Source organism: Callorhinus ursinus, unplaced genomic scaffold (genome assembly GCF_003265705.2).
Source record: "Callorhinus ursinus isolate GAN/ISIS: 27379988/994484 unplaced genomic scaffold, GSC_fseal_2.0 scaffold19, whole genome shotgun sequence".
NCBI classification, from domain to species: Eukaryota; Metazoa; Chordata; class Mammalia; order Carnivora; family Otariidae; genus Callorhinus; species Callorhinus ursinus.
The window spans coordinates 20875816-20901941 of record NW_027397081.1 but is presented as its reverse complement, the minus strand read 5'-3'; the positions used below and the strand labels follow the sequence as shown (position 1 = coordinate 20901941).

General features: G+C 55.2%; 1 protein-coding gene across 1 annotated transcript; it reads right to left on the bottom strand.

Annotated features, from left to right (window-relative positions):
* Positions 1-2872: 2872 nt before the first annotated feature.
* On the bottom strand, positions 2873-25059 carry SLC37A2 (solute carrier family 37 member 2). Its single transcript, XM_025893715.2, has 18 exons — positions 24644-25059; positions 13702-13783; positions 13135-13228; positions 12925-13003; positions 11748-11883; positions 11227-11303; positions 10157-10323; positions 9659-9702; positions 9207-9359; positions 8798-8888; positions 7449-7511; positions 7061-7146; positions 6511-6559; positions 6187-6260; positions 5834-5912; positions 5593-5690; positions 5226-5290; positions 2873-3433 (listed from the first exon to the last, which is right to left on the bottom strand). The coding sequence occupies exons 1-18, from the start codon at positions 24700-24702 to the stop codon at positions 3418-3420; spliced, it is 1512 nt and encodes a 503-aa protein (XP_025749500.1). The 5' UTR covers positions 24703-25059; the 3' UTR covers positions 2873-3417.
* Positions 25060-26126: the final 1067 nt, after the last annotated feature.

Genomic DNA, 26126 nt, shown 5'->3' with positions numbered 1-26126 from the left:
TTCTGGTTTTCATCACACCATGTTGGGTATTGTAAAGGCTGTGCCAGGCACTGTCCTCAGAGAACTTGGGGTGGTCATAGAGGCAGCGTTAACCCTGAACCTAAATGCTACATAGCCATTCCCTCCATGTTTTTTTTTTTTTTTAATCTTTGGGGATTTCTTTGGTTTTTCTGTCTTCAAATTGATGTTGCCTCAAGTTGACACTGGGGAACAGGTTATAACTTCCTATTGCTGTAGTAACAAAGTACCACCAACTTACTGGTTTAGAACAATATGGATTTCTTATCTTACAGTTTTGGAGGTGAGAAATCTGCAGTAGGTTTCACAAGGCTCCTAGCAAGGTTTTGGAGGCTCTAGGGGAGAATCGCATTTCCTTTCTTTTTCTAGTTTCTAGAGACTGTCCACAACCCTGGGCCAGTGTACCCTTCTTCCGTCTTCAGAGCCCCATCTTCTAATTTGACCACTGACACTCTTGCCTCCCTCTTTGATTTATAAGGAGCCTTGTGGTTACACTGGGCTCACACTGACCATCCAGGATAGTCTCCCCATCTCATGGTCCTTAATCACATCTGCGGGTAGCATATTCACGGGTCCTGGGAGTTAGAATGTGGGCATCTTTGGGGGGAGGGAGTGTTATTCTGCCCCCACAGAATCGACGGCCCCACCCTCCGGGTCTAAGGCTTGCTTCCTTCCACCCTCCGGTTTCTGTCCTCTCCCCACCTCATGGCTTTATATAGGAGGTCTGCCCCTTTATCTCCAGGAGCACTCTCCGGTGCCCATGATGTGCTGTGAGGCGCCTTCCCCTCAACTTCAGTCTTGCTGAAAGCCTCAGAGTGCCAAGGGTTCCCTTTCTTTTCATTACTTCTTTCCCCCCTTCCCCCCTCCCCCACCGCAACCGCACACCACCCCAGCCTCCCAATGGCTCTCAAGGAGAAATGCAAAGAGTTATTGCTTTTTAATTACAAGTGCTATTGTAACATCTATAAGGAAGAACACTTTAAGCTTAATTGAGACCAAATGTGAAGTTAAATTAAATGAATAACTAATTAACGTAACGCTCCTGCATTAGCCCCAAGCGAGTGCTGAGGCCCAGAGAGAAGGCAGGTAGCAGGCTTCCGGGGAACAGTCAGTGCCCAGAGCTGAGGTGGGGGCAGGGAACCCGGGGCCGGGGAGGCCTTGCGGAGCGGCACATCTCAGGGCCGGGGGGTCCTCCACCTTCGCCACCACCCCCCCCCGACTCCCGCCCACAGCGCCCCTCCTCGTTGCCGAGGCCGGGCGCTGAGCTCCGCACGCCTTCTGCTGACCCAGGGCCCCACGGACCCCACCCCCCCACCCCCGGGCCGGGCACGAGCGGGCACGTGCTGCCGCTCCTCCGGTCCCCACGCTGCACTTGGAGGGGCTTGCTCAGCCTTCCTTTCAGCGCCCCCCCTCCCCCAGGCGCCCTCCCTACCTTATCAAACTAGCCGCCTGCCCAAGTCCCATTCGTCCTTCCTTCCCGCGCCTCTCACACCCGTTCCTCCCCCCGCGGCCCTGGGATCGCCCGCCTGGCCGCCCCTCGCCCTTCAGGCTGGACTGGCGCACGGTGAAGCCTCTCGGCTCCAGTCACCAGCTCCAGTGTTTGCCCCGGTACTGTTCAGAAGTGTGTCCGTCCGTCCATCATCCGCCCTTCCCGGACCAGCGCCGCAGGGGCGGGCAGCGTGCCGGATACTGGCGCGTGTGCCTTCGCGCCCGTCCTCTGAGGCTAGGTCACGTCAGGACCGGCTTCTAGGCGAGGACCCAGGCTCCGCGGCCGCCAGTGGGGAGGCGACGGAGGTCTCCCAGCCCAGGAAGGAGTCTCCCAGGCTTCCCACCCTGACCCGAAGCGGAAAGTTGGTGAACCGAGCGCCCTCTGCTCGGGTCTCCCCGCCTGGACGCGGGAAGAGTGCGCGGGCCCACGCGGGGCTCGGCCGGGGGATGATGGCGCCATCTAGTGGCTTCCCTCCGCCAGCCGCGCCGATGCCTCTGCTCTGAAAGAAGCCTCCGAGAAAGCTGAACGGAAGGCCATGCCCTGTAGCACCGGCCCGGGCCGGGGGTGGGGAGGGGGGGTGGCGCTGAGGACCTAGAGGTCCCGGACCGTCTCCTGCTTTCAGAGTCCCAGTGAGTGAGTGTCAGCCTTCCCAGTCTGTCACCAGGGCAGTGTGTACCGTGTCAGTGTTGCCCTGGCCACCGCCACGGCTGTACCTCGTACGGGGCTCTAGCGCCCGCCGTGCCCCGCAGGCCACCCGCGTGGTCGCGAGCCTGTGCTCAGGGAAGCCGACAAGCCGACAGCCCGCGCGGCCCGCCAAGCCCTGACACGGATCTGTGTTGTGCTGACGGGCGGCTTCGGAGGTCCGCGAGCAATGCCAAGAGCTGGCCTGGCGTGGCGCCCTCCGGGAGCCGGGGCGGGGTGGGGGGTGGGGGGAAACGGCAGGAACACGGGGGGGGGGGGGGGGGGGGGGGGGGGGGCCGCAGAGAGCTCGGGCCACTGCCCGGTCACTCGGGCCTGAACGAACCAGCAGCCTGCCTTCTTGCTAGCCTCATCACCCTGGGCCCTGTGCTCGGGGCGGAAGTCCTTCTTCGCGCCCACCGGCTACTCCGTTCCCAGAGCAGGGCTCGCGTGCGGTGAGCCCCGGGTCGTCACTGGCACCGGTGGCTTTAGTCAGGCCTGCCCCGCTCCCGGCACTGTCCGGACATGTGCTCCTTCTCTGGGGACACAGGACTGAGACGACGAGACTGGGGCCAGGGAGGCCCTCACGCTCCGGAGAGGCCCAGCCCCAGGCCCAAGAGCAATACCTCCCTAACGCCCGTCCCCTCGGCACCCCCCTTGCCCCTCCCTGGTCCTGGCCCCGGAGGATTCAGCAATAACACTTTAATTGGCTCGGGTCAGGAGTCAGAAAGAGGATCCAATGCGGCGTAGAAGAGGTTCCAACATGGGGAAATACACCAGAGAACGGGCTCGTGGACAAAGGAAGGAAGCGAGGATGGGCAGCTCTGAAACGGGGTCAGAAATCCACCGACAGGGACAGGCTGGTCACTGAGGCTCACTTTCCACATGGGAAGGAGAGACACACCTTTGCCAGGCCGTGGCCCATGTCAGGCCCCTGCCACTGTCTTGGAATCTAAACAAGCAAGAGTCTGAGCATATCCTTCCCTTACCAAGCTGGAGACACCACTCAGCTCTGATCCCCAACCCTTCTGCTTGCGCTTCCAGAGCTCAGGGCCGTGAGTCCTGCATCCCTCATGTTGGCAGGCCCCTTCCCCTGGAGAACCTCCCAGCCCCTCTGCGGCCTGTCAGCCCGTCTGTGGCCGGTTCCATTGTCTTGCCCCCCCGTGGGGGGGGTAGGGGGAGCACTTTGGGAATCAGCTGGGGCCCTCCGTGCTTCTCTTCAAATCAGGACTTCATATCTCTTTATACCTGCAGGAGGGGGGAGAGGCAAGGGAAGGAAAGTCAGACACAGACAGGTTCATAAGCTTCTGCCCCAGTGGAGGAATAGGCAAGGCAGGTTCGTAGGGTCCCTTACTAATTGCCTCTCATCCCTGGTCTCTGTCATTAGGGCTCCCTTCCTCCCCGTCAGCTGCAAAAAGCAAGCCAGGATGATAATGAAAACCCTGCAGTGTTGGTTCCACATCTGACAGTCTGACCAAGCAGGATCACAGATCCCATCCCGTCCTCAGCCTCAGATCACCTTGTCGGGTGCTTAGGGATGAGCACCCCCACGTTATAAGTATGTAGAGGCTCTGAGGATATGCCCCCGTTCTTATTAATGAAAGTGAGCCAAGAAGTCAGGATCACCCAGGGATTTCTGGTTGTAGGCCCAGTGCTCCCCCTGCACTAGCAAGTTCCTCCGCCCCCCACACACCGGCCTTCCTCAGAGGCAGCCCAGCTCAGGGTGGCAGGCTTCCAGAGCAAAGCAAGCCCCCACACACCTGGGTTCAAATTTAGGCTCTGCTGGAGGCCTTAGGCACATTCCCTGAGGTCCGAGCCTCTGTTCTCTCATCTCTAGACGACAGAACTGACCTCTCACGGTTGCTAAGAGGTAAGAGGCTGCGTCTGAAGGCAGACTCAATTCCAGGCACAGAGCAGGTGCTGACTAAATATTCACACCCCCCCCACTTCCTGCTGCTTTTCTCCCCCTCCCAGGAAGGCGGGGGGGGGGGGGCAGCACCAGTCCCCCTGCTCCCTCCTCCAGGGCAGGCACAATAGACGCTGCTCATGCCTCCTGCTCTCAGTGTTTCTGCTCCTGAACCTGGAAGTTGCCATCCTTCAGGGGAAGAGCTTCCCCGGATATTGTGCTGGTCACCATGACCCCAGGGGCTGTTTCCACGCATTCACCTTCCAGGACCAGGTCCACGGCTCTGGCCAGCTCCTCATTAGCCAGAACCTCCTGCTCAGAAGGAGAGCCAGAATGGCCAGAGAGAATATTCCCCTCAGCACCAGCACACAGCCCAGCCTCTTGCTGGCTCTGCCTCAGCCACTACCCTATCTGTGCAGCCTCCATACCCACCACCACTGGGCAACAGACAGAGAACACACCAGGCCAGCCACCAAGGCTTGATTTGAGTTTTATCCCAGAGGCTTTGATTGGTTGTTGCTTTTTTCTGTACACCCCAGGCAGAGGGGCCAGATGATCTTGGCTTCTGAACATTAGGAGGCACGTAGGGCTCAGAGTCTGAGTTCAGAGGGAAAACGATTTGCCTGGATCCTGCCTCTGTCCTAGGGGTACAGCCAAAGCCCTACCGCGCCCCCTAAGGAGAAGAGTCTGCCAAGCCCTGTGGCAGCTCAGGCTCCTTAGGAAACACTTCCCAAGCACCATGCTCTGCTCGGGTGGAGAGTCTTCAGAGCTGGCCCCCAAGGAACAAGAGAAAGTTGAAAAAAATCACACTGGAGGTGAGAGGATTTGCATGCAGGCCCCACTCTCAGGGCAACATTAGCCACCAACTTGAAGAAAATACTCACAAAGTCATGGGACTTGAGGAAAATACTACCGCGGGTGGGTTAGGGCCAGACTAGAGCTATGGAGACACATGGGGACAACAGAGGACACATTAGTGGGGCTGGGGGTGGGGGCACAGGGAGAACCTCCAGGGTCCAGCCCCAATCCGGGCTGCAGGCAGGCTCAGACTGGGTGTGGAGAAGTGAGCACCAGTTTTCACTCCATAAGAGATGAGGCTGGGGAGGTGAGGCCGCAGCTGTCTGGAGGACTCACCCTCTGTCTCTGCTCAGGGATGACTTCCAGGCTAGGAGCTCTTTGTACACCAACCGGCAGAGGAGCTGTGTCCGAGGCACAGAGGGAGGGGAGGGCAACATTAGCCTTGACCACACGGTTAGTCCCCAGTGCTAGGTGACTGGGGGCGGAGGGGGGGGTAGGCTGGGAGGAAGGAAGGTCGTGGGCACACAGTTTCACGTGGCAGAGGGTGACCCACGGGAGGAAAGGGATTCTGAGTGCCCGGCAGCTGATCTCATTGTCCCAGATACCCTCATGGCCAATGCTTTGGAACTCCAAGTTTCCGGCCTGGCAGGACAGGACATTCACCCCCACCAATACCCATCTGTGTACCCCCAAGAACTCATACCAAGCAGGCCAGAATGTCGGCAGAGATGAGCATGTAGAAGACATTGTTCCAGCCTGTGGGGGAAATCAGCCCAGCTAGCAGAGGCCCCAGAGCCGCACCTGCGCAGAACACAATGTCAGAGAAGGGCACCCGACAAGGGGCCTTTAAGCTCCCTGCCCACCCGAGGGCGGCATTCCGAGAAGTGTGCTCAAGACAAGGCTCAGGGTTCAGCTGCCAGGGACCAGAAGCTAGAGTCACAGACCTATGGACCCAGTGCCGTCGATGATGGCCGTGACAGTGGAGAGTGCCTTTGCGTTGCCCTTCAGGCTCTGGTGAGTTCCCTGGGGAGAGAGAACGGGGTGGAGAGGCCAACTGCAGAGGCAGCACCAGGACTAGGAGTGGGGCTAACTTGGGGCAAGGCAGCAACTGGGCCTTGCAGTTGAGAGGAAAGGTGGGGGGACCGATGGCAGATTCTGAAGGACTTTGAGGCTCTCCTATACCAGGATCTCTGTGCACCAGGAAGGGGGTAGGAATGTGGGGTATCGGACCTGGAGACTCCAGGCCCTGACCAAGCCCCCAGAGTCATGCCCGGCCCCAGGGAGGCAGCCCGCTTACCAGGTCAGCAGAGACCGCAGTGGTGATGAGTGCGTAAGGGCCGTTGACCAGGGCCCCACAGATGATCAGCATTACTGAGGCAGGGACAGAGACAGCTGGTTAGGGCTGAGGGGGCCACCTCCAGCCCCAGCCCCAAAGCAGGTGAGAGCCCCAACCCCAAAGCAGGTGAGAGCCCCAGCCCCAAGCAGGTGAGACCCCCCCAGGCGTGAGGCTGAGAGCCTCCACTTCCCTGTGCCTCCCACCAATGCCCCCAAGCCGGCTTCCTGGGGCCCCCAAGGCAACGCTCTTCCTGTGCGCTGGCCGGACTTGCGGCCACCCCCTCACCTATGGAGTTGGTAATCCCGTTCTGGCCAATGTAGTTATACAGGAACATCTGAGAGAGGAAAAGGGAGAGGCAGAGTCACACCCAGCCCTCCCCATGGGCTGCCTGGGTTAGACTGGAGCCCAGAAGTCTGGCACACCCTCTCCTGCCAAGGAACCCCAGAGGCCACCTTACTCCTTTTCCTTCTCAAACCCAGGCCTCTTGGTCTTTAATGTTCCCCAGGACGGAGGGGCTAAGATGTGGGAAGCTATTGTTTCCTATTTCTCAAAAAGGCTTCTCTCCTATCTAACCTTAATTTTTTATTCTTTCCTGGGCCATGAAGTTTAGCAGCTGGCCTCCCCCTTCTCCACCAAGACCAAATCCTTGCTAACCCCTTTCCAAAATTCTCAGTCTGAATCTCTTTCCTGTGCCGCCCCAGGCTTCTCCTCCCCCAGCGTGCCCATGGATGTACACGCACACAGAGAGACAGGCGTGTGCATAAATGCCCAGGTGAGCACGCATTTCAGCAGGTACGTGCGAGCATGCGCACTTCTCTCCCGAGGTTATACGCACCATGGGGGCAGCCAAGATGAGCATGACGCAGCAGGTGGTGGCCCTGCCGTTGGTGTAGTCCGAGATGAGCCCTGCCATGATGCCACCTGGAACACAACGCAGCTGCTCCAGGTGTGACCACGGCCTCCCGCTAGCGTGGCACCCCAAGCTTTGCCCCCCTCCCCCACTCGCCCGGGCATGGGCGTCCAGAACCAGCAGGGTTCCTCCCCACACCCCCTGCTTTATGGGAAGATCAAACACGAGGGTCAACTTTCTTAGTTGGGCAGGAGCCCTTTTTTCTCTGATGCCATCTACCCAGGTCACGTCACGTTGGACCTGTCCCTTCTTTCTGCACCCCCACAAGAGAAAGGGGGAATACTGCCCAGGGCAGAATACGGCAGGGCCTCACCCATGATGCCACCAACATCGAAGAGGGTAGACAGGTCCCCAGCCTGTTTGGCACTAAAGTGAGCTGTGGAAAACACAAACATGTGGTCAGACCTGGGGGCTCGGAGCAAACGTCGTGGAGTGCCACGGCCAGAAAAAGCCCTGTGGAGCTCCTGACCCAGTACCACTGCCTCCAGTGTCAGAGGAAGGAGTGCAGACCCATGGGAAGTCATTGGCCAGGATCACAAGTAAATTTGCAGCAGTCTGAGACAGGACACCCTTTCTGCCCCTCCACCCCATCCTGTACTTCCTTCTCCCCTTGCAGGTTGGCTCTGACCTCTCAGAAGAGCCTTCCCCTAAAAGCACTGGGGTCTGGCCCGGGAGAACCCTGTCCCACTGGGCCACTTTGGCCCCGGGGGGGCACCACTGCTCTTGCTGAGCCACAGCTCAACCAGCCCCATTTGTGCTCTGCTCCTGAGCTCCCGGCCCACCTCCACCAGGAGCCTCCACACCCATGTGATGTCTCCGCTAATAAACAGAGCCAGGAAGGAGACTCACAGGCAAATGGGGACCTCAGGATTGGAGAAAGGAGGGTCCAGAAGCTGGAACTGTAGCCTAACCCTCAAGGTTGACTCACTGTGAAGTCAGCACCAAGGCCACAAAACAAAGAGTCCCAGTGTCCACAGAGCTGCTCTGGCGCGCTCCCTCTATCTTTGAGAGAGGCCCTGCAATGAGGCTGTTGGGCAAGTTATGGGCTGGGATTTCGCCTTGCCACCCAGGGGTGGAGGCCCTGGGCCCTGGCAGAGCTCTAAGGGCAGAGGCAGGGAGAGTGGGCCCAGAAGGATGTTGCTGCCGCTGACTCAGGCACCAGGCATCAATCCCGGGAGGCTCCTGGCAGCCCCTGGGGAGACGAGAGCGGTGGTCACCACCAGGCTTCAGGCAGGGGGGTAGCTCACCAGGCCCTCTTCCTGGGGGTGCGGGAGGCTTTCAAAGGCAAACCTGTCCCCGCACCATCCAGTCCCTCCCATCTACGATGAGCCAAGCAGGTGGAGGTGGGTGCTTCTACACTCAGGGCTGGAGAAGAAGTTAGGAAGGATGACAGAACACAACTTTGGGTTCCTAACCCCCAGCTCTGGTCCAAGGGAAGAAAGGTGCCTGGACTCAGGGTCTATGAGGTGGTGTACAAGGTCTACCTTCCAACTGAAACTAAATAAATAAATAAAGTCTCCCTTTGCCCTAGGAGAGGTTCCGCAGGCATCCTGACTATGTTCTGGAGTCACGCGCATCACATGACAGATTTCCTCTCCCCATCAGAGAGGGCCTTGGCCTCCTCTGAGACCCCATCCCCCCTCTTCTGCCCCTTGCTCTTACCCACATTGAAGATGTAGAGGGGCAGCCAGTAAAGGAAGGTGTAGCTGACCAGCTTGGCAAAGAGCAGGCACAAGGAGAACTCGACCACACCCTGGAGAGGACGACAGAGGGTGTGACGAAAGGCACGCAGGACGTGCTTGGCGAGGGCTAGCCCGGGGAGTGACTCGGCACTCCCAGCACCGCCACCACCTGCCGCACAAAGCAACCTCAAGTACACCTCCATCTCAGTCAAGGCAGTGCTGTGTCAGGACAAGCCTCCCATGCTACCCTCCCCAAGTTGGCTACTCACCCTAAGCACCTCATATAAAGAAATTCTGGAAGCCATAGGTCCCCCCTGAGCATCCCCCCATCTCCTGACATCCATCAGGGACATCTAGAGAGCCTCTCGCTCCCCTCCATTCCTTCTCACCGGGATCCGGAGCGCCCCAAGGAAGCTGATGGCGGCAGGCTGCGCTCTTGGCTCCTTGGGGCACCTGGTCGCACTCTCCAGACTGCTCTCCTTGTTAATGCAGGGACCATTCCCAAGGTCCTCAGGGTTGTCCTGGTTCTCGTCCAGCCCATCCTGGACAGAGAGGAGCCCTGGCTATGGGCACAGCCAAGTACTACCGCCCACCAGCTGGGGGGATAACCCACGTGAGAGGTAGAGGCTCCCAAGCTGGAGGAGGTACGGGCCCCGCTCCGGGACCGAACGAACGTCCTGCCAGCCCCGATCAGGCAATCGGGGAGCTAACCCAAGGGCCTGGCATTGAGCCTGTGAGGTAACTGTGGGCACACGGGCCCCTCACCCAACTCCCTAGTCCTCTCTGGGACCTGCCCCTGCAGATGGAGCAGCAGGGCAGGGGGCGGGCTGGGGGGGCTCACACTTGTGTGGTGCTGAGGAGTCGTGCAGTCCACATCTTCTGGGTCTGAAAAAAAAACAAACAAACTCCTAAGAAGGCTCTAGGCCCGGTGTCACTAACTGCCTTGCGGACCTTCATTCTCTGGCTCCCAAGTGGCCACACTAGCGGGCTGAGCTGTGTCCCAAGGCCCTCAGGGAACGCGAAAGAGGACAGCGGGGGAGGAGTGTCCTGTCACCCGCCCCATCCCCTGCTCACACTTCAGAGCCAGCACTTGCAGAGCACAACCAGGGGCCAGGCAACCAGGGGCCAAGTACACAGCTCCCCGAGCGCTTAACCAACCCCAGCAAGTAGAGGCTGTTCTTCTTTCACAAACAAGAAAACTGAGGCCCAGAGAGGGTCTTTGTGCCAGGCCACCCACACCGGTAATCCTCTGCTGGGGCCAGCTGCCTTCTCCCAGGCCCCCGAGAGGAGAAGGGCAGGCTCAGTCCTGAGCCCTGTGGTGAGGGAGGGGCCCACTCACATTCGATGAGAAAGAGGAAGGTGAGGACGCCCATGGCAGCAGTGATGATGCCCGGTACCACAAAGGACAGGCCCCACTGCTCGTTGACCCAGACACCAGCGATCAGGGAGCCCAGGATGTTGCCCACGGATGTGTGTGAGTTCCAGATGCCCATGATGAGCCCCCGCCTGGAGGGGAGGGAGGCAGGACAGGAAAGGAAAGGGGAGAAGAGTAAAAAAAAAAGTCAAAAGAGAAGCACAGGGTTCATCACAACCGCCCTGGCCAAGTGCAAAAAGCTGGCTGCCTCCAGCCTGCAAAGCCCAAAGACAACCAGTCAGGGAGTGCGGGAGGGCTTGCCTGGTGCCAAGCAAGTGACAGCAAGGCCTGGGGCCCCCGCGCCCCGCGCCCCGCGCCCCGCAGCCAGCAACTGGAGCCAGCCCACACAGGCCTTCCAGATGGAGCTCTCCCCACCCCGAGGACATCCAGCCCCCACCCCTCTCTTCCCTCTTGTCCCATGGCTGCTACTCAATAGCACTTGCTGGTCCTCAACCACGCCCACCCTGCCTCCAGGGGACACAGGCAGTGTCTAGAGATTTTTAACTGTCCCAGCTCCGGGTACCCTACCAGCATCTAGAGGGTAGATGTTGCTAAACATCCTGCCAAGGGTAGGATCGCCCCAGAGCAAAGAATGATCCGGCCCCAAATGTCCAGCAGGGCTGAGCTGGAGAAACCCCGCTCAAAAGCAACTTTTTTTTTTCTTTTTACCCAAAAGCCAGTTCAAGTACAAAATAATAATAATAATGATACAGTTTTATAGGCTTCATTTTTGCCTTCATGCAAAATGGAAATTCGTCGATTATGAGGAGAAAGTGTAACTAAGGTGGCCTGTTTTGTGGACTAAAACCTTATCCATGAGAAAATCAGTAATGCTTTTCAGTTACTAAAACATTTAACTAAACGTGAAAGTCGACAAGATAGACACAAGTTTCTACCTTTCACCCTGAAATCGCACTAGGGGCCACGAGCGACCTCACTCCCCACAGCAGCCCTCCTGGGGTAGCTCCCGCTCCTCCTCCCTTCCCCACACTCACTTTCCCTTCCCGAACCAGTTGCCAACGCAGGTCACCACGGAGGGCCAGCCTGTGGTCTGGACAAGTCCGTTACAGATCTGTAGGGAGACCGGACGTAAGGGGGACAGGCCTGGGCCGTGCCACAAACTCCCTCTGCCCCCTCCCGGGCTGTGGGGCCCTCCACAGCCCACGCTATGAGCACCCCTTTCTCACACACACACACACACACACACACACACACACACACACTAATCGCCACAGGTGGATTTCTCCTCTGGCCCAAGACACTTTCCTGCAGAGACTGAGGCTCTTGGGCAAACTTACCGAGCAAAAAAATGTATGATCTGCATGATGCTGAGAAGTGGGAAGAAGGATCCCAAAGCTTAAGAGAGGAGCACTGGGCTGGAAAGGGGTTATTCACCGCCCAAATCTGTTATTCACCACCCAGATCTGCCATGACCAGGGGGTGGCTGGGAAGGACTAGGGGCCTCGGCAATCCTTCCCATGACGGAGCAGAAGTCTGAGTGCAAGACCTCTCATACCTGGATGAGCACAAAGTACCAGAGCATGTGGATGTTCCAGAAATATCCTAGGCCAAAGAGCGAGGTGAAAAGGCCACTGAGCAGCATTCCAGCTGAAAGGTAGTAACGGAGGGGGAGCCGCTCCCCAAAAATCCCGCTGGAGAAGAGAGTTGGATCTGTGGTTAATCACCAGCTGCACTCCTCAGCTTGGCCACCTGCTTCCTTCCCCACCACACCACTGAGCCAGCCCTGGCCCCGGGGACCACCGATGACCCCTGTGCTGTCTGCTACCTGCCAGGGGGGCCCTTGGGTCCCCACTCTCTGGACCTCCCTGCCTTAGTTGCCGCTGATGAACACGCTCCTTGAAATGTTCTCTCCTTGGCCTCCTCACCCTCCTGCCCCTGGCTGACCGCTCCTTCGCACTGACTTTCCCTGGGGTGCAGTCCCTTGCATCAATTCTGTGGCTTTAACTACCACCTACATGTTACATAGCTCCAACCCGGTACCTCCCCCCCGATCTCTCCCCCTGCGGGATCACACCCAGATGCCTTCTGGACATCTTAACTTGGATGCCCCCCAAACACAGGCAGCTCAGCACTCTAAGACTGCACTCTCCCTCCTCCTTCCCCACTCGGTCCCTTGGCGTGCACCCCTCGGCTGAGTGAGTGTGGCACCACCATCCTCTGTCCCTGAGCCACCACACTGGTGTGGAAGCAGCTGTTGATGAATTGCGCACCTCCATTAGGCTGTGAGCTGTTGGAAGGAAGTACCCTACCTTCTTCACTTTTGGTTCCTGGCAAGAGACAGCAGGCTTGCTGCGTCAAAGCCATGTTTGCTGAGCTAATTTAGGCCCAGGAGAGAATGGGGGTTTTCCTAGCCATGTCTGTGTCCAGGGCCACCCATAAAGGATCCCAGTTCAGAAAAAAAAAACATACTCCAGCCATACCACTGCCACTGCCATCTGAGAGAATAACCTCGGGGGGAGCATCCAGGGAAAGGCCTTCCAGGAAAAGAAGCTACTAAAAACGGGATCTGCCAGGTGAAGGAGTAGGCTGGGTGACCGTGGGAAGGAAAGGAGAATAGCCAGGGGCTGGTGATGTGTGCCCACGTCTTGGCCTCCTGTCCGCCTGGGGGAGCCATCAGCTCTGGACCCCCCCCCCCCACTCTGGGACAGTTGCAGGCTTGGCCCGTCCCTTACCTGATGAACATGCCGATGGCATAGGCCACAAGGAAGGCGTTGTCCACGGCCCCCAGTAACTCCTTGTAGTTGTTCTTATCTGACAACAGATGGGAGAGACAGAGAGCTGGTGCTTGGCTGCCCCTGCAAGAAGCCCTTTCTGGCCCCGGACAACCTCTTCCTGGGGCGGGAAGATGGCCAGTGGGGAAGAGCATCTTGCGCCGTTCCTACCAAATGGAGCCCAGTCACACCATGTCGTGTCATTGAGGCTGTCGCTGTCGTTGATGGGCTTGAGCAGCTCCGAGCAGTTCTGGTGCAGACGGCTCTGAAGAGGCAAGAGGGTGCACAGGTCAGGGGTCACCTCCCAGAGCCAGAGCCCACTCAGCCCAGAGACGAGCAGACAGTCTCCCTCCCCAGCCACACCAGCACCACTGCCTGCCCACTGGACTCCCCGCTCCTTCCTCTGGCATCTCCTCCTGCAGGAACTGGCTACAGGGGCAAGTGGCCGCATCAGACCCTCGGTGAAGGCCAAGGAGAGTCTGAGCAGAGCCCATATAGCCCAGGGTCCCTGCCCTCTGGTTCCACCCACAGCCAGCAACACTGCTGGCAAAAGGAGCACCCAGGGAACGCTCTCTAGGAAGAACAGCTACTAAAAGAACAACTACTAAAGCCGGCCATGTGAAGACGTTGTCTCCGTGACTACGGTCAGGGATTAAGTTCCAGACCATTCTACTAGAGTTTATTTCTGGGGGGGCCCAGCATCTCCTGCATTCTTCCTTACCGCCAGGCCAGCCTCACCTTGACAACACTGATGGGCTTCCTGGACATGTGATAACAGGTATAGATGAAGAAGGTCAGCAGCAGGATGAAGCCTCGGAACCTGCAGGGAGAGGCAGGTGTCTGGGTTAGCAGGAAGTGGGCCTCAGCTGGAAGCTCAGGGGAAGTATCCCACGGGGCCCTCTCTGGCAACCCCAGGGCCTCAGCACCACCAACACTCTAGCTCAGGGTCCCCACCAGATGCAAGTTCCTTGGGACAGAGGCCAAGGGGAGGGTAGGAACAGATGCCCAGAGGCCAGGGTGCTCAGAGAGCCCTATCTCTCTGGTCCTCAATGCCTGAGGCCTTCCAGCAGAGCTGGCCCGGCACCAGCCCCCTTGACAACACAAATTATGCCCGCCCTCTGTCCCCCTGACCGCTCTGGTCACCTGTCACCTCTACTGTCCTATGATCTCACGAAGGTCAGGACACCCCTATGTGTGCCTGTGTATACTGCTGAGACAGGGTAGCAGCCAAGTAGAATTGTTTTTAAACTTCCAGAAATGGGGGGAGCAGGTGGGAGGCTGCCATGGCGGACGGGTTTGTCTCTAGAGTGAGCTCACTACTCCTCTTAAGCCTTGAACAGAGCTGGTATAGCAGCTGCTGCAGCCTAGGGGGAGCAGAGTCCAGACACTGTTGGGAATGTAGCAGCGGTGGAAAAGCTGGTGCCAGAATCCACATCCTCGTCCCCAGGCCCAGTCTGGTCCATCCCACTGGACAGAAGAATCATTCTTTCCATCTGTGGCTCACACATCACATGTGCCCCCTCCTTCCCCCACTTCTCATCCCAAGGACCGGTCTGGGATGGAAAGAACAGTTCAGCAAGGCACCACTCAAGTGTCTACCCCATGCCCGGCCCCTGCCCTTCTCCGAGGATCTGGGGGAAGGGATTCGATGTCCTCCTGAGTCAGTGTCTGCTTCCCTAGCAGAGCATCAGCTGAGCTGAGTCAGCAGTCAGCAGCCAGGAAGTACATGGAAAACAGACCTCAGAATGGACCCACCACCCAGGAGAAAGGGGCAGGCATTAGGAAAGATCCAGAGCCTTGGGTTATTCGAGATCTCATAGAGAAGGATGGGGAAGGGTAGGAGGGGCCCTGAAGCCCTTTCCATCCCTCAGCTCCATGAACCTAAGGGGCAGGACATGGGAGCTCACTCTGCCCTCTTTAGGGATCTGCTTCCGAACCCCAAACTCACTTCCCCCAAATGTGCCATGAAGGTTACCGCTTGTGAAATACAGGGGGATTTCAGAAGAGCCTGGATTTAGGTTGCGCTCCCAGGCCCCTTCTTCCTTCACCCTGGATTTGAGCCTCCTACCTGGGTTCTCTGACGCCCCTCTCTCTGCAACCAGCGGTCTAGCCCCGCTCCCAGCCACCCCGCTCCTCCCACGCGCACTCTCCCCGCCTCCGCTCTGCTTCAATGCTGAGCCTGCAGTGGGATGGAGCAGAGACTCCGGCCTGCTGCGGCCTGCCCAGATGCTCCCTGGAAAGCAGATGAGGATCAGCAGGGGCCCACACCAATATCCTGACCTGTGAGGTTCCAGCCCTGCCCTCCTCCAGGGGCCCGGCCTGCCCTTTCCCCCAACTCTGACCCCAACCTCCAGTAGAAAACCTGACACCCAAGAGAGCAGAAGAGTCATGATTCTTGGGGGGGGGGGGATGTAGGGGGGCCAGGAGGTCCTCAAGCATGTCATGCCTGGCATCAGTGTGCTCACGGACTTCCTCCCTGGACTCCAGAGAGGCTCAGGGAGGAGCTCAGAGTCCCATGGCTCGCTGGGCAGAGCGCCCTTGGAGCCAGGCCTCCTGTTCATCCGATCCACTGCCCATTCTGCGCTCCTCTTTCTGTTCCACTCCACTCCGGCAGCTATTCCGAGAAGAAGGCCAAGGTGCCACCGTTCAAAGGGGCCTGGGACCACTGATTGGGTGGAGGGCTAAGCTAAGCTGAGCAAGGGCTGCCAGACCCAGAGCCTCTCACAGGAAAGACAGCTGAGGGGCTCCTGGGCGTGTGGAACCACAGGTTTCACTTCCCTTCTCACGAGCCTTTTCTTCAGAATCAAGAGGCCCCAGAAAGGGAGCAGGGACCATCTACGTAGCGGGCCCTGGGGGGCTGTGAGGGGAGGCATGGCTGCCGGGGTGCTGGGCCAGGCTGGGCTGGCAGGCCAGGGACGATGAGGCCCCCCGAAGGTTCCAGGTGAGGCCGGCTGCCCTGTGACCCTCTAAATCTTTGTTAGCAGAAAGTGGCACTTCTTAGAGTCCTACTCTCACCCCAGCCCCAACTGGTTACTCAGTAACCAAGTTAGATAGAGAGGCAAACCAGCTATCTCTTAACTGCTAGCAGGCCGTGCAGACTTGGCACTGGGACCTCTTCTGAGGTAAGAACAAGGATCAACGTGTCCCAAAGCAGCAACAGGTTAAAAACAAACAAAAACCCCTCAGGACCTGCCACAGCCACCCAGTACAACAACCCAAAACTACAAGAAGCAGCACAGGAGAGGGACGTTGCCCTGAGGGGGTGGTGGGGAGCAGCCCCCTTGGCCCGGTAGCTACCCAGTCAACCCCAAGGCCTGCTTCCTTGCTTTGCAGCCACGTTGCCACCCTCCCCAACCCCGGTCAGGCCAGTGGGGACTTAAGCACCCTCATCAGCCATCCCCTATGTCCCTGGGCCTCAATCAGGGGCTGCTGGTAGATGGCTAGGCTGCTCAGGTAGCCAGGTGACAGGATGGCTGTGGCTGCAGGTGAGCTGGGCACTTGCCCCGAGGAAATGGGACTTGGTGGCCTGTCCTTGGACATGCCTATTCTGGGACTCTGCAGATCTGTAAAGGGTAGAGGCTGGGAACAGTAAGAACCAGGCCAATGGTGGGAGAGCCACCACCCCACCCCCTCCCAAATCCTCCACTGCCCCTGGGAGACACTCCGGTTGGGGAGAGGCTGGCCTGGAATGGGCGCCAGAGGGCTGAGCCTGGAGCCAGGCCTTCAGCATACAGGATGCGGCAGGGACAGGCCATGTCTGGGAGGGCCCACAGCCCTCCTGGGGCAGAAAGTCAGCCCAAGCAATCCTCTACTTGTTCCCCTTCCTCCAGCTGGGACTCAGGAGCTTGCTGAGAGAGATCAGCTTGACTCAGACCTTGGTCACAAGATCCTTTCTAGCAAAGGGAGTGACTGGCCGGTAGGCACAAGAAGCCCAGGACTTTATGGGAGAAATGAGTAGAGAAGATCATGATCACTTTTAGGAAAGAGGAGAGCTTGGAGAAGGAAGCTCTGTAGGGGAACCTCGAGTGCTCAGACAGAATGAAAAGACATGGCTTTCAGCTACAGTGTGATGTTTTGTTTAGGCAACTGGAAACTTCCGGAAGAGTCTGGGAGTTGGAAGAGTTTGGAAGGGGTGGTCGACGCTATGCAAACAGCACAGATGTAAATGAGCTGAGGATGGCAGAGAGTCTCTGTGAGACTCCTCTCAAGAGCCTCGCGAGGCCTATCCCCATGCCTCACCCTCGTGCGCCCCTGCCGCTGAGCGTGAAGGATCCGGGGTACGAGGCATGGGCCAGGGGCCCAGAGGACAGCGGCTGCACTGCCCCCTCCCCCAACACACACACCATCTCAGGGACAGCCAGGTGGGGGATCGTGGCCTTCAGAGACTCTGCCCCTGGTGTCTGACCTCCATCCTGTTGTTACTTTGGGGTGGTTCCACTCCGACCTCAGCACTCAGTTGGTACAGTTTGAATGGAAGAAGTAAGGCCTTGGCCAACCACACTGACCATTCCAGACCCACCCCGGGCCCTAAGTCAGATACCCTCCCCAAAGCCAAGGGAGGTCTGAGTCTGCTCTGCAAGAAGGGAAAGAGGAAACGGCAGGGAGGAAGAGGAAGCAGAAGGCAGCTGGGGCAAGGGCAGCAATCCCGAGGTGGGGGGAGGGGACACCACAGGGTCATGTGCTCTGTGACCAGCTCTGACCCTGGGGGGTGGGGGCAGGGACAATAACGTGCCCCCCAGTTTCTCCTCCCGGATCTCCAGTCCTTTCCAGAGTAGCCCCTCACGGCCACAGCTCATGGTAAGGAGCCCTTTCTGTGGCCCTTACCAAGCACTTCGCAGTTACCAGGAAAGCCAGACAACACAAAGCTACTCAGGCGGCATCGGGGGGCCCCGGCAGGAGACGGAAAATAACGTCAGACTGAGACCAAAAGGGCCTGAGTCCTGCCGCTGACCGTGGCCTTGGGCAAGTTGTTGAACTCTCTAAGCCTCAGTTTGATGTTCTTTTAAATAAAGAAAGAATAAATAAATAATCAAGTCCTGCGCGCAAGAGTGTGAGAGCGTTGAGTGAGACGGGGCGGGTGAGGAAGCGCCGGGCAAACGGCAGGGTCTGCATTCGAAGGTCTTCTGTGTCTGCTGAGGGTGGGCGCTCCGATCTGGCAGTGGGAGCCCTTGGCAAACTCTGGAATGAGAGCCATTTGTTCTGGTGGCAGCCAGCCGGCAGCCTTGGCCTTTCCAGCTCACAGGGGAAGATTAGGGCGTGGGGAACAAACAGTGATGTGGGAGGTCACAGCCCCTGCCTTCCTGCCTGCCCAAAGCCTTCCTCCCCCCTCCCCCCCCATTCCTGCTCATCCAGCCGGTCCCTCCTCCCACAGGCTCCTCTCCTCCTTGTCCTGGGCACCTCTCCCTCACAGGGCCCCAGGAAACGGGCCCAGCCCCGTAAGCACCGGCCACAGTCATCTCTGGCCAGGGGCCCATGTTCCCAGCTGCCCCCGGACGTGCCCACGCAGACGCGAGGCCAGAAGGCGGGTGCCGGCCGGGGCCCGGGCTGGGGAGCACTCTCAGGCCATGAAGGAGCTCCCCACCCCATCCCGACACAGAGGAGGAGGGGCAGGAGAAACACCTTCCTGGGCAGAAACCGGGGGGGGGGGGGGGGGGGGCTCTGACTTTCCGCTCGCACACTCCCGGCCGCCTGTCTCTCTCAGGCTGGTCTCCAGGGACCGCTCCTTCCGCACCCTGGGCCCCTGCCAGCTGCAGCTACATGGTGTCAGTGCCCAGCACAGCGGCGGCCTTCCCTTCCGTGCCGGCGCTGGCGCCACAGTCCCTGCTCAGAGCACCTCCAGAGCCACCGAGCTAAGGAGGCCTTTTCCTCCTCCCGAGGGTGGATCCATCCCTCCGTCCACAGAAATGCACAAGGGCCTAGCGGTGACCAAGGACTGACTGTAAGCTAGCCACTGGGCCGAGTGCGTCCCATAGCTTCTTTAATTTCACCAAAACCCTGTGGTGTAGGCACGCCGTCACTTCCATCTGAAGCCTCAAAGGGATCGAGCGACTTGTGTGAGGCCAGCCGGCCCGGTGAGCTCTCCCCTCCCACACTCTCAGCAGGAGGAGAGCACCAAGACCCCCGGGCCTGGGAGTCGGACCAACCTGGATGCCAATTCCGGCTCAGTCGCGTACTAACTGGGTGGGGCTGGACAAGCTGCGAAGCTTCTCTGTGCCTCATTACACCCATATGTGAGGCGGGGAAACAAACCATGACGAATCCACAACGTCTGGCACAGAGTAGTAGAAACGGCGAGGAGGACAGTCAATCGTTCAGGTTTAGTCAGCGCTTAGTATGAGCCTGGCCCTGGTCGAAGTACTTTACATGTTGTACCTCACGGAACGTTCACACAGTCTTAGGAGGTAGGCATCCCTAATACCCCTGCTCGACACACAAGGAATCCAAAGCTCAGGGCGAATCCAGCCTCCGGTGTCCTAACCCAGGAAAGTCCAGCTAGATCTGCTTTCTTCACTTCTGCTTAAATGCCCTCCTTGAGCATTTAACGTGGAAGCAGTAAGTCTGAGAAGAGATGGATCCTTAGTTCCAAGAAGGTAGGACCAGGTCTTAATCATTACTGCAAGCCCCAGAGTTCAAACTAATAATGTGCCGACAGTAGGCACCACATTAAATGTTTAGTGTCTGATAGGGGTCCAGACCTACACCCAGCAGGGAAGAAGGCAAGGGACACTTAGTGAGGGCCCTGCATCAGCCACGGGAAGTCAAGAATGTTCTTATATCATGTTTATCCTCCAGAACCCACCCAATTTTGACCGATGGGGAAACTGAAGCTTAGAGAAGTTAACTGCACAAAGCATACAGTGGTGAGAGGGTTTCAGTCCAGATCTGTCTTAAATCTGGGAGATGTTGGAGAACACAGCACATAACTGCAGTGATACTTTAAAAAGTGTGTGTCAGGGGCGCCTGGGTGGCTCAGTCGTTAAGCATCTGCCTTCCGTTCAGGTCATGTTCCCAGGGTCCTGGGATTGAGCCCCACGTTGGGCTGCCTGCTCTGTCTGCTTCTCTCTCTCCTGCTCCGCCTGCTTGTGTTTCCTCTCTGGCTGTCTCTCTCTCTGTCAAATAAATAAAATCTTTAAAAAAAAAAGTGTGCATCATCCTTTAAATGACATGTGTGGTTGTGGAAAGCTGTGTCAGGTGTATCCATGAGCTCTTCCAAAATGCTGGTATGGGACAGGCTGTTTATAATTACCTACCCTCCCCAACCCTATTTTCTCTAAAAGAGAAGTTACTCTGGTTAAAGGGTATAATCAATATATATGAATGAAACTCTATTATGAATAATAGTGGCAGACGGGTACAATTTGGCATACACAGTGATGAGATTTTTTTTTTAATTAAGAACAGAAAAAGAGAAGTTTTATCCTAAAGTAAAATGACTGGTCATTCCAAAATAAGAAAGAGGACAATAAAGGACAAAATCTGAATGGGTAAATTTATAAAAGGCTTGTGAAAAGAGAATTTGATTTGCTTTGGATTATAGTATGTGCAAATAATGAGTTTGAAAATAATTATGTTAAAGTTTTGTCTAAATCTGGTTGTTTTCATTTATTCATATTATATATTAACATTAACATTATAACATTAATATTAATAATTAACATTATAACATTATTAATATTAATTAACATTAATAATATTATTCGTATTATTTTCAAAAATAATCTCAATATTCAAAAAATAATCTCAAAAGAGGCTGTGGTTCCTTTAGTATCAAATATATCAATGTGAGAGTAGAATTTGGTTTTCTCTTTGTAAAAGTGACAAAATTTTCTTGGTCTGCTCCTAAAGAGAGGTTGTAAAATGTTATTCTTTTACCTCTTGGGTAATTTGCCTAGACGGCAAAAATCTGGTGTCTTACAGAATAATTTTCCATACTTTTCAAAACAAAGATTTTTAGGAAACAGCAAAGTTTCTTTACAATGTTACCTTCCATGTTTATTTTTTAATGAACCATCGTCACTTTCAAATGGGTAGACTAGAAGTTTCTTAGGCACTCATGATAAGCATTCAAATGTCCTAACAACTTTTGAATTTTTGCCTTTCCAAAATCAAGTCCTAAATGCAAAATAAAATAAAACTTTCTGGACATCTTTCATACCTAGAATTATCAATGAGATGTCCAAGAGGGCCCCTGGGAAATTTGTTTTTTCACCTTTTAAAAAGAGAGGTGCTGCAAATAATTAGTTTTATTTCATATGTTGCTATTGACCAACTGCATGGAAACAATTGTGAAATCAGAAGAGACACTCAGCCTCGTCTAGGTTAAATTTCTAAAGGTAAAATGTTATTATTTATATAAATATTTCACAAATTGTATGCTACATGAGCAGTTCCTCTAGATTTCTCAGTGCCCTCCGGGTCCATGATCTGCTGCCGTGAATCAGCACCCCGGCAGTGCTCTGCGTGATGATAACAATAAAGGGCAACCAGTCAAGATTTCAATTCTGATTTAAAATGTTACCTGGGCTGCAACCTTACTTCTTTAATTTGAATCGAACACCTTCTAGGTCAGTGGTTTTCAACTCGCGATGTACATCAGATTTCCTATGGAGTTTTATTAAAATACAGAGCTGTAGGGGCACCTGGCTGGCTCAGTAGGAATAGTGTGACTCTTGATCTCAAGGTCGGGAGTTTGAGCCCCACGCTGGGTGTGGAGGTTACTTAAATACATAAAATACACATGTGTAGGACGTACTCCAGACTTACTGAATCTCCTGAGATGATATTCTTGGTATATCCTTGGTATGTTGTATAAATTATATCTCAGGATTTTTAAATATCTCAAGATTTTTTCTCCTTACAAATTGTGTTCATCCATTTTTATAAATCAAGATGTAATAATGTTCACCATCTTCTTTGCATTTACCTTACTATGTTTGCAGACGTTGTCTAGATTTTTAATTGGCTTGATTTCGTTTTGCATAGCTCAGGAACAACCACATTTCCTGGTTAGCCACATTATTCTTGTCATGAATTCTCATCAGGTTGTTCACTTTGGAAAAGTATCTCTGTCACTTAGTTTTTTTCATTCTGATGCTTCCTAAAGGCTCTGCAATCAGCTATAGGCCAAAGGTTTTTTCTTTACCAATCGAGAACTATCTCAGAAAAGCACTGTACCAGGCATTCAGTCTCGGGGACAGGCCTCCCATGGCATTGCTTACACATCTTTAAGAACATACCAGTGCATTGAGTCAGGATTTCCAGAACTCAAGTGAAGAAGCAGACAGATTTATGAGGTTGCTAACCCAAGATTCAGGGGAATAAGAATCACATAGGCCTAAGTGAACTGATGAGGGATGGCTGTCATTTATGTTTGGAGTATTGTTGATATTATAGTGTTTGATTTTCTGGAAATAAGGAAGCTCTTTTCGTTTCTTCTTCAGTGGTGTATAACCCGTAAGGATTTAGTAGACTGTTTCTGTAAACTAAAACGAAACACTTAACAAATATCTTATTGTCCCTACCAGACCGCCCCACACCCTAAATTCAGAAACTTTTGTTGAGTCTTCCCGCTTTTCATAGCAATGGGGTTATTAGTAAAAGTTCAATAAGAAACTGTCCTTTTGTTGTCGTTGTTTTGGAAGTAGGCTCCATGCCCAGTGTGGGGCTCCAACTCACGACCCTGAGATCAAGACCTGAGCCGAGATCAAGAGGCAGATGCTCCACCGGCTAAGCCACTCAGGTGCCCTTTTTTTTTTTTTAAACATGGATGTAATTAGAAAAAGTGATTATATAACCAAGACCTTATGTGGCATGTCATATTTGACAATGATGATCATTTAATCAGATATAGCCAGCCCCTTTTAAGGAACTAAGGTGACTGCGTGGAGCCAATACTAATAAAACCCTCCCAAGAAAACTGGCTTACTGTGCTCCCTTATAGGCAAATAAGGAAGGTCATTCCCTGATAGGCCCAGGACAATTAGGATATTTTGGGGACTTCAAGAAAAGAGGGATTTGCCCACACTTATAGGTACAGCAGGTAAAACCTAGTGCGAAAACCAGTGTCTTGGCTTCCTAATCTCAAAACAGTAAATAATAAAGAATGATAAATAAAGGCTTTTAAAAGTCCAGTCTAAGATTTCTTACGAAAACTTCTAGCAAAGCAACTCAACAAGGCCTATGCTGTAGATTAACACTCTCGCTGTACCTGTATACATAATCAGATCAAATCTAATGAGACCGGCCTTATTTTGTGATCAAGAATAATCTTTGCAACTATTTTTGATCAAAGCAGGGGAGACTTTAGGAAAAAAAATGTTTCCCTGGGAAACTGTGCATTGTCTAGAGGACACCCCTCCAGTTATCAGATTTTAGCCTTTCCTTGACTTTGGGCTTTTATAATTCTTTGAAGTGGTAGGTAACTGATAAGTCATACAAACAATGTGTATGAAATGACAGTCTCAAATTAATAGTCTTTCCTCCCAACCTGTGGAAAAACCAGTCTTGTCTCAATATTCCTGATTTACAAATGGGCAAGTTCTTCAGATTCTTTTTTAATTGTGGTAAAATACACATAACATAAAATTTACCATTTTGAAGTGGCATGCAGGACCTTTGCCTTGTCATGCAACCATCCCCTCCATCCATCCCCAGAACTTCCCATCTTCCCAAGCTGAAACCCCGTGCCCGTTAAAGAGTAACTCCCTCTTGCCCCCTTCCTGGACTTTTTAACTGATCATAACATTTTCTGCCTCTCTCATTATAAGTAAAATAAAATCTTTAACACACGTTCGTTTTTATATCCTATCAGTCATGATTTCATCTTTTAATGAAAAATATTTTAACAGGCCTAAACTCAAGAAGGATCAAATAAGTAATGTAAATTGACTGAAGAAGGCTGGAAGCGAGTAAGGGCGCTCACCAATTGGCAAGCACTGTGGGTGATCAACCATCCCAGTTTGCCCAGGACGGAGGGGGTTGGGTATGTAGGATTTTCTGTTTTAAAACCAATAAGTTGGTCATCTTAAGAGCACCCACCCTATCTAAAGGTGATCCTCAACCCCTAGTAATATAATTTGGGAATTTAGGCCTGGTGTTGCTAAACTGTTTTTCAAGAGAAGCCAGGGATCTGGCTACTTACGTTAAATTTTACAATTTGTAAATGATGGCAACTAACACAATGTTCAAACAACACTGTGTAGACCAAGCAAACTGCTCCAGTGTGTGGCTTCTGATGGAGAGGGAGCCGAAAGCCCTCCACCGCACCGCACAGCCCAGCGTGGTCAGGAGGAAGGCTACTGCAGAAGCACGGGCACTCCTTGGTGGGGGGACGGTTCAGCCGAGGAGCAGCTGCGGCTCTGATCTGAGAGGTGTGGCCCTCGGGGCCCCGGACCCCCTCTAGGTGAGGTCCCAGGACCCCTGAGTTCTGGCCTCTGTCTTATCCAAGGAGTAGGAGGAAACAAAAGGGACACTCCGCCACCCCACCGGCCCCTGGCCTCCGTTGCCCAGCATGCAAGCCCAGGTTCGGTGGGGCGCTTGAGGCGGGCTGTCCCTTGGCATCCGGCTCGTCCCCCACCCCCGCCCTCCGCCCGGCCGCCGGCGCTCCCTGCCCCGGCGCTCCGGGGCCTGGCGGGGAGCTGCTCCGGGGCCCTGCGCCCCTCCCTCCCCCAGCCCGGCTCACCAGCTGTCCCTGGAGAAGTTGCGCAGGAACCAGACACCCGGAGCCAAGGAAGACCGCATCGCGCCCGGCCGGTATCCGAAGCGGAGAGGGTGGCCGACGGAGGGCGCCGAGCCGGTGGCCGACGGAGGGCGCGGAGCCGGCGCGTGTCCCTCGCTGGCAGTCCGCCGGGTTTAAATGCCCCGCGGCCCGGCCCGCCCCGGCTCGGCGGCCAGTCGCCCGGAGCCCCCGCCCCCTTGCACCTGAAGGCCCTCAGGGTCGGACCCGGCGCAAACCGACCAGCCAACCTCTGGCACCTGCATTTTCTCGGGCTCGGCCTCCGCGCTAGCGACTGGCGGCCCTCGGAGCTTCTAGGGGCTCCTCCCGCTTTGCACTTTTGCTCACTTCCCGCCTGGGTACCGAAAGCAGCAAGCCCAGACTATCAGCTCTCTGCGACCTTCCCGTCGGCCCCGCAGCTGGTTCCTGCAGCGCCCCTCTGTTCCCAGAAGGAGTGGCTCCTGGTACACACACCGGGAAACTGAGGCACGCGGGGGTGAGGGGCAGTACTGACATGACACCTGGTGGTCACCCCATTACACTGATCTGTGCGCAGGTGCACCCTCAGAGCACAGGAGGTTTATCGGGGCGTTACAGTATTGACCCAAACATATCTCTCAGGCCCACCTGGGGCTTCCTGTCCCACTCCGATTCGAGGCTATGTATTGAGCCAGACAGGACTCTACCGCTTCCCCTCCCCAGGGAGACTGGCCCCGCATCTACTCTTGTGGGGACAATCTTACAGCCAATCCTGCTCTCCCTTCTGGAGGCGAGCAGCCAGGCAGCAGGGAAGGAGCACAGAAGTCTGTGCCCTTAAAAGTGTTCCTCAGGCCTCGAGCCTGAAGATTTCCAGGGTGTTTCCACCTATAAAAAGAAGATATTGTGAGATTTTTGGATATGAACACCCAAGGGTGAACTAGGCAGGGCTTAGACAAGAAGCATTCACCTGGAGAATAAAGTTGTGAATAGAACATAAAATAGGAACGTGCCTGTGCAAATTGGTTTCAGCCCTACCACCACCCTGCCCCTAACTCCTAGGAATGCTCAGGCCCTCCATGCGAGGTCAGAGAAATGGAGCAATAACTCCGCCAAACAGGTCTGGGCCCAGAATAATGGGCTTGGCTGTTCCCAGCCCTGGAATCAAGCATAAGGAGGGTAAGCAGTGTTGTAAAACCCCGTTAACGCCGGGCAGTCAGGGGACAGAGGTCTGGTGGCAGAGATGAAGACAACAACGAGCAGAGGACAGGAGGTCAAAGGAGAGAGGAAAGAAGGAAAGAGATGGAAGGAAGGAGCCAGGGCTGGATCAGGTGCAGTATAGGCAGGTCACACGCCGACGGAAGAGCCCAGCAAACAGCAGCTGGCTTAATCCTCAATTCGACCACTCACTGTGCCGGGATGTCCATTCATTTCATTCTTACAAGTCAGTGAGGTGGGCATAACCATCTGGGAA

What these genes read in the sequence shown, in the direction of transcription:
- SLC37A2 (XM_025893715.2), bottom strand. Translation starts at nt 24,702, where the DNA reads ATGCGGTCTTCCTTGGCTCCGGGTGTCTGGTTCCTGCGCAACTTCTCC. An exon ending in GTGTGACTGGGCTCCATTTG is followed by an intron (nt 13,004 to 13,134) that starts GTAGGAACGGCG and finishes ATCTGTTGTCAG; the next exon opens with ATAAGAACAACTACAAGGAG. An exon ending in AACTGGTTCGGGAAGGGAAA is followed by an intron (nt 10,324 to 11,226) that starts GTGAGTGTGGGG and finishes CCTCCCCTCCAG; the next exon opens with GCGGGGGCTCATCATGGGCA.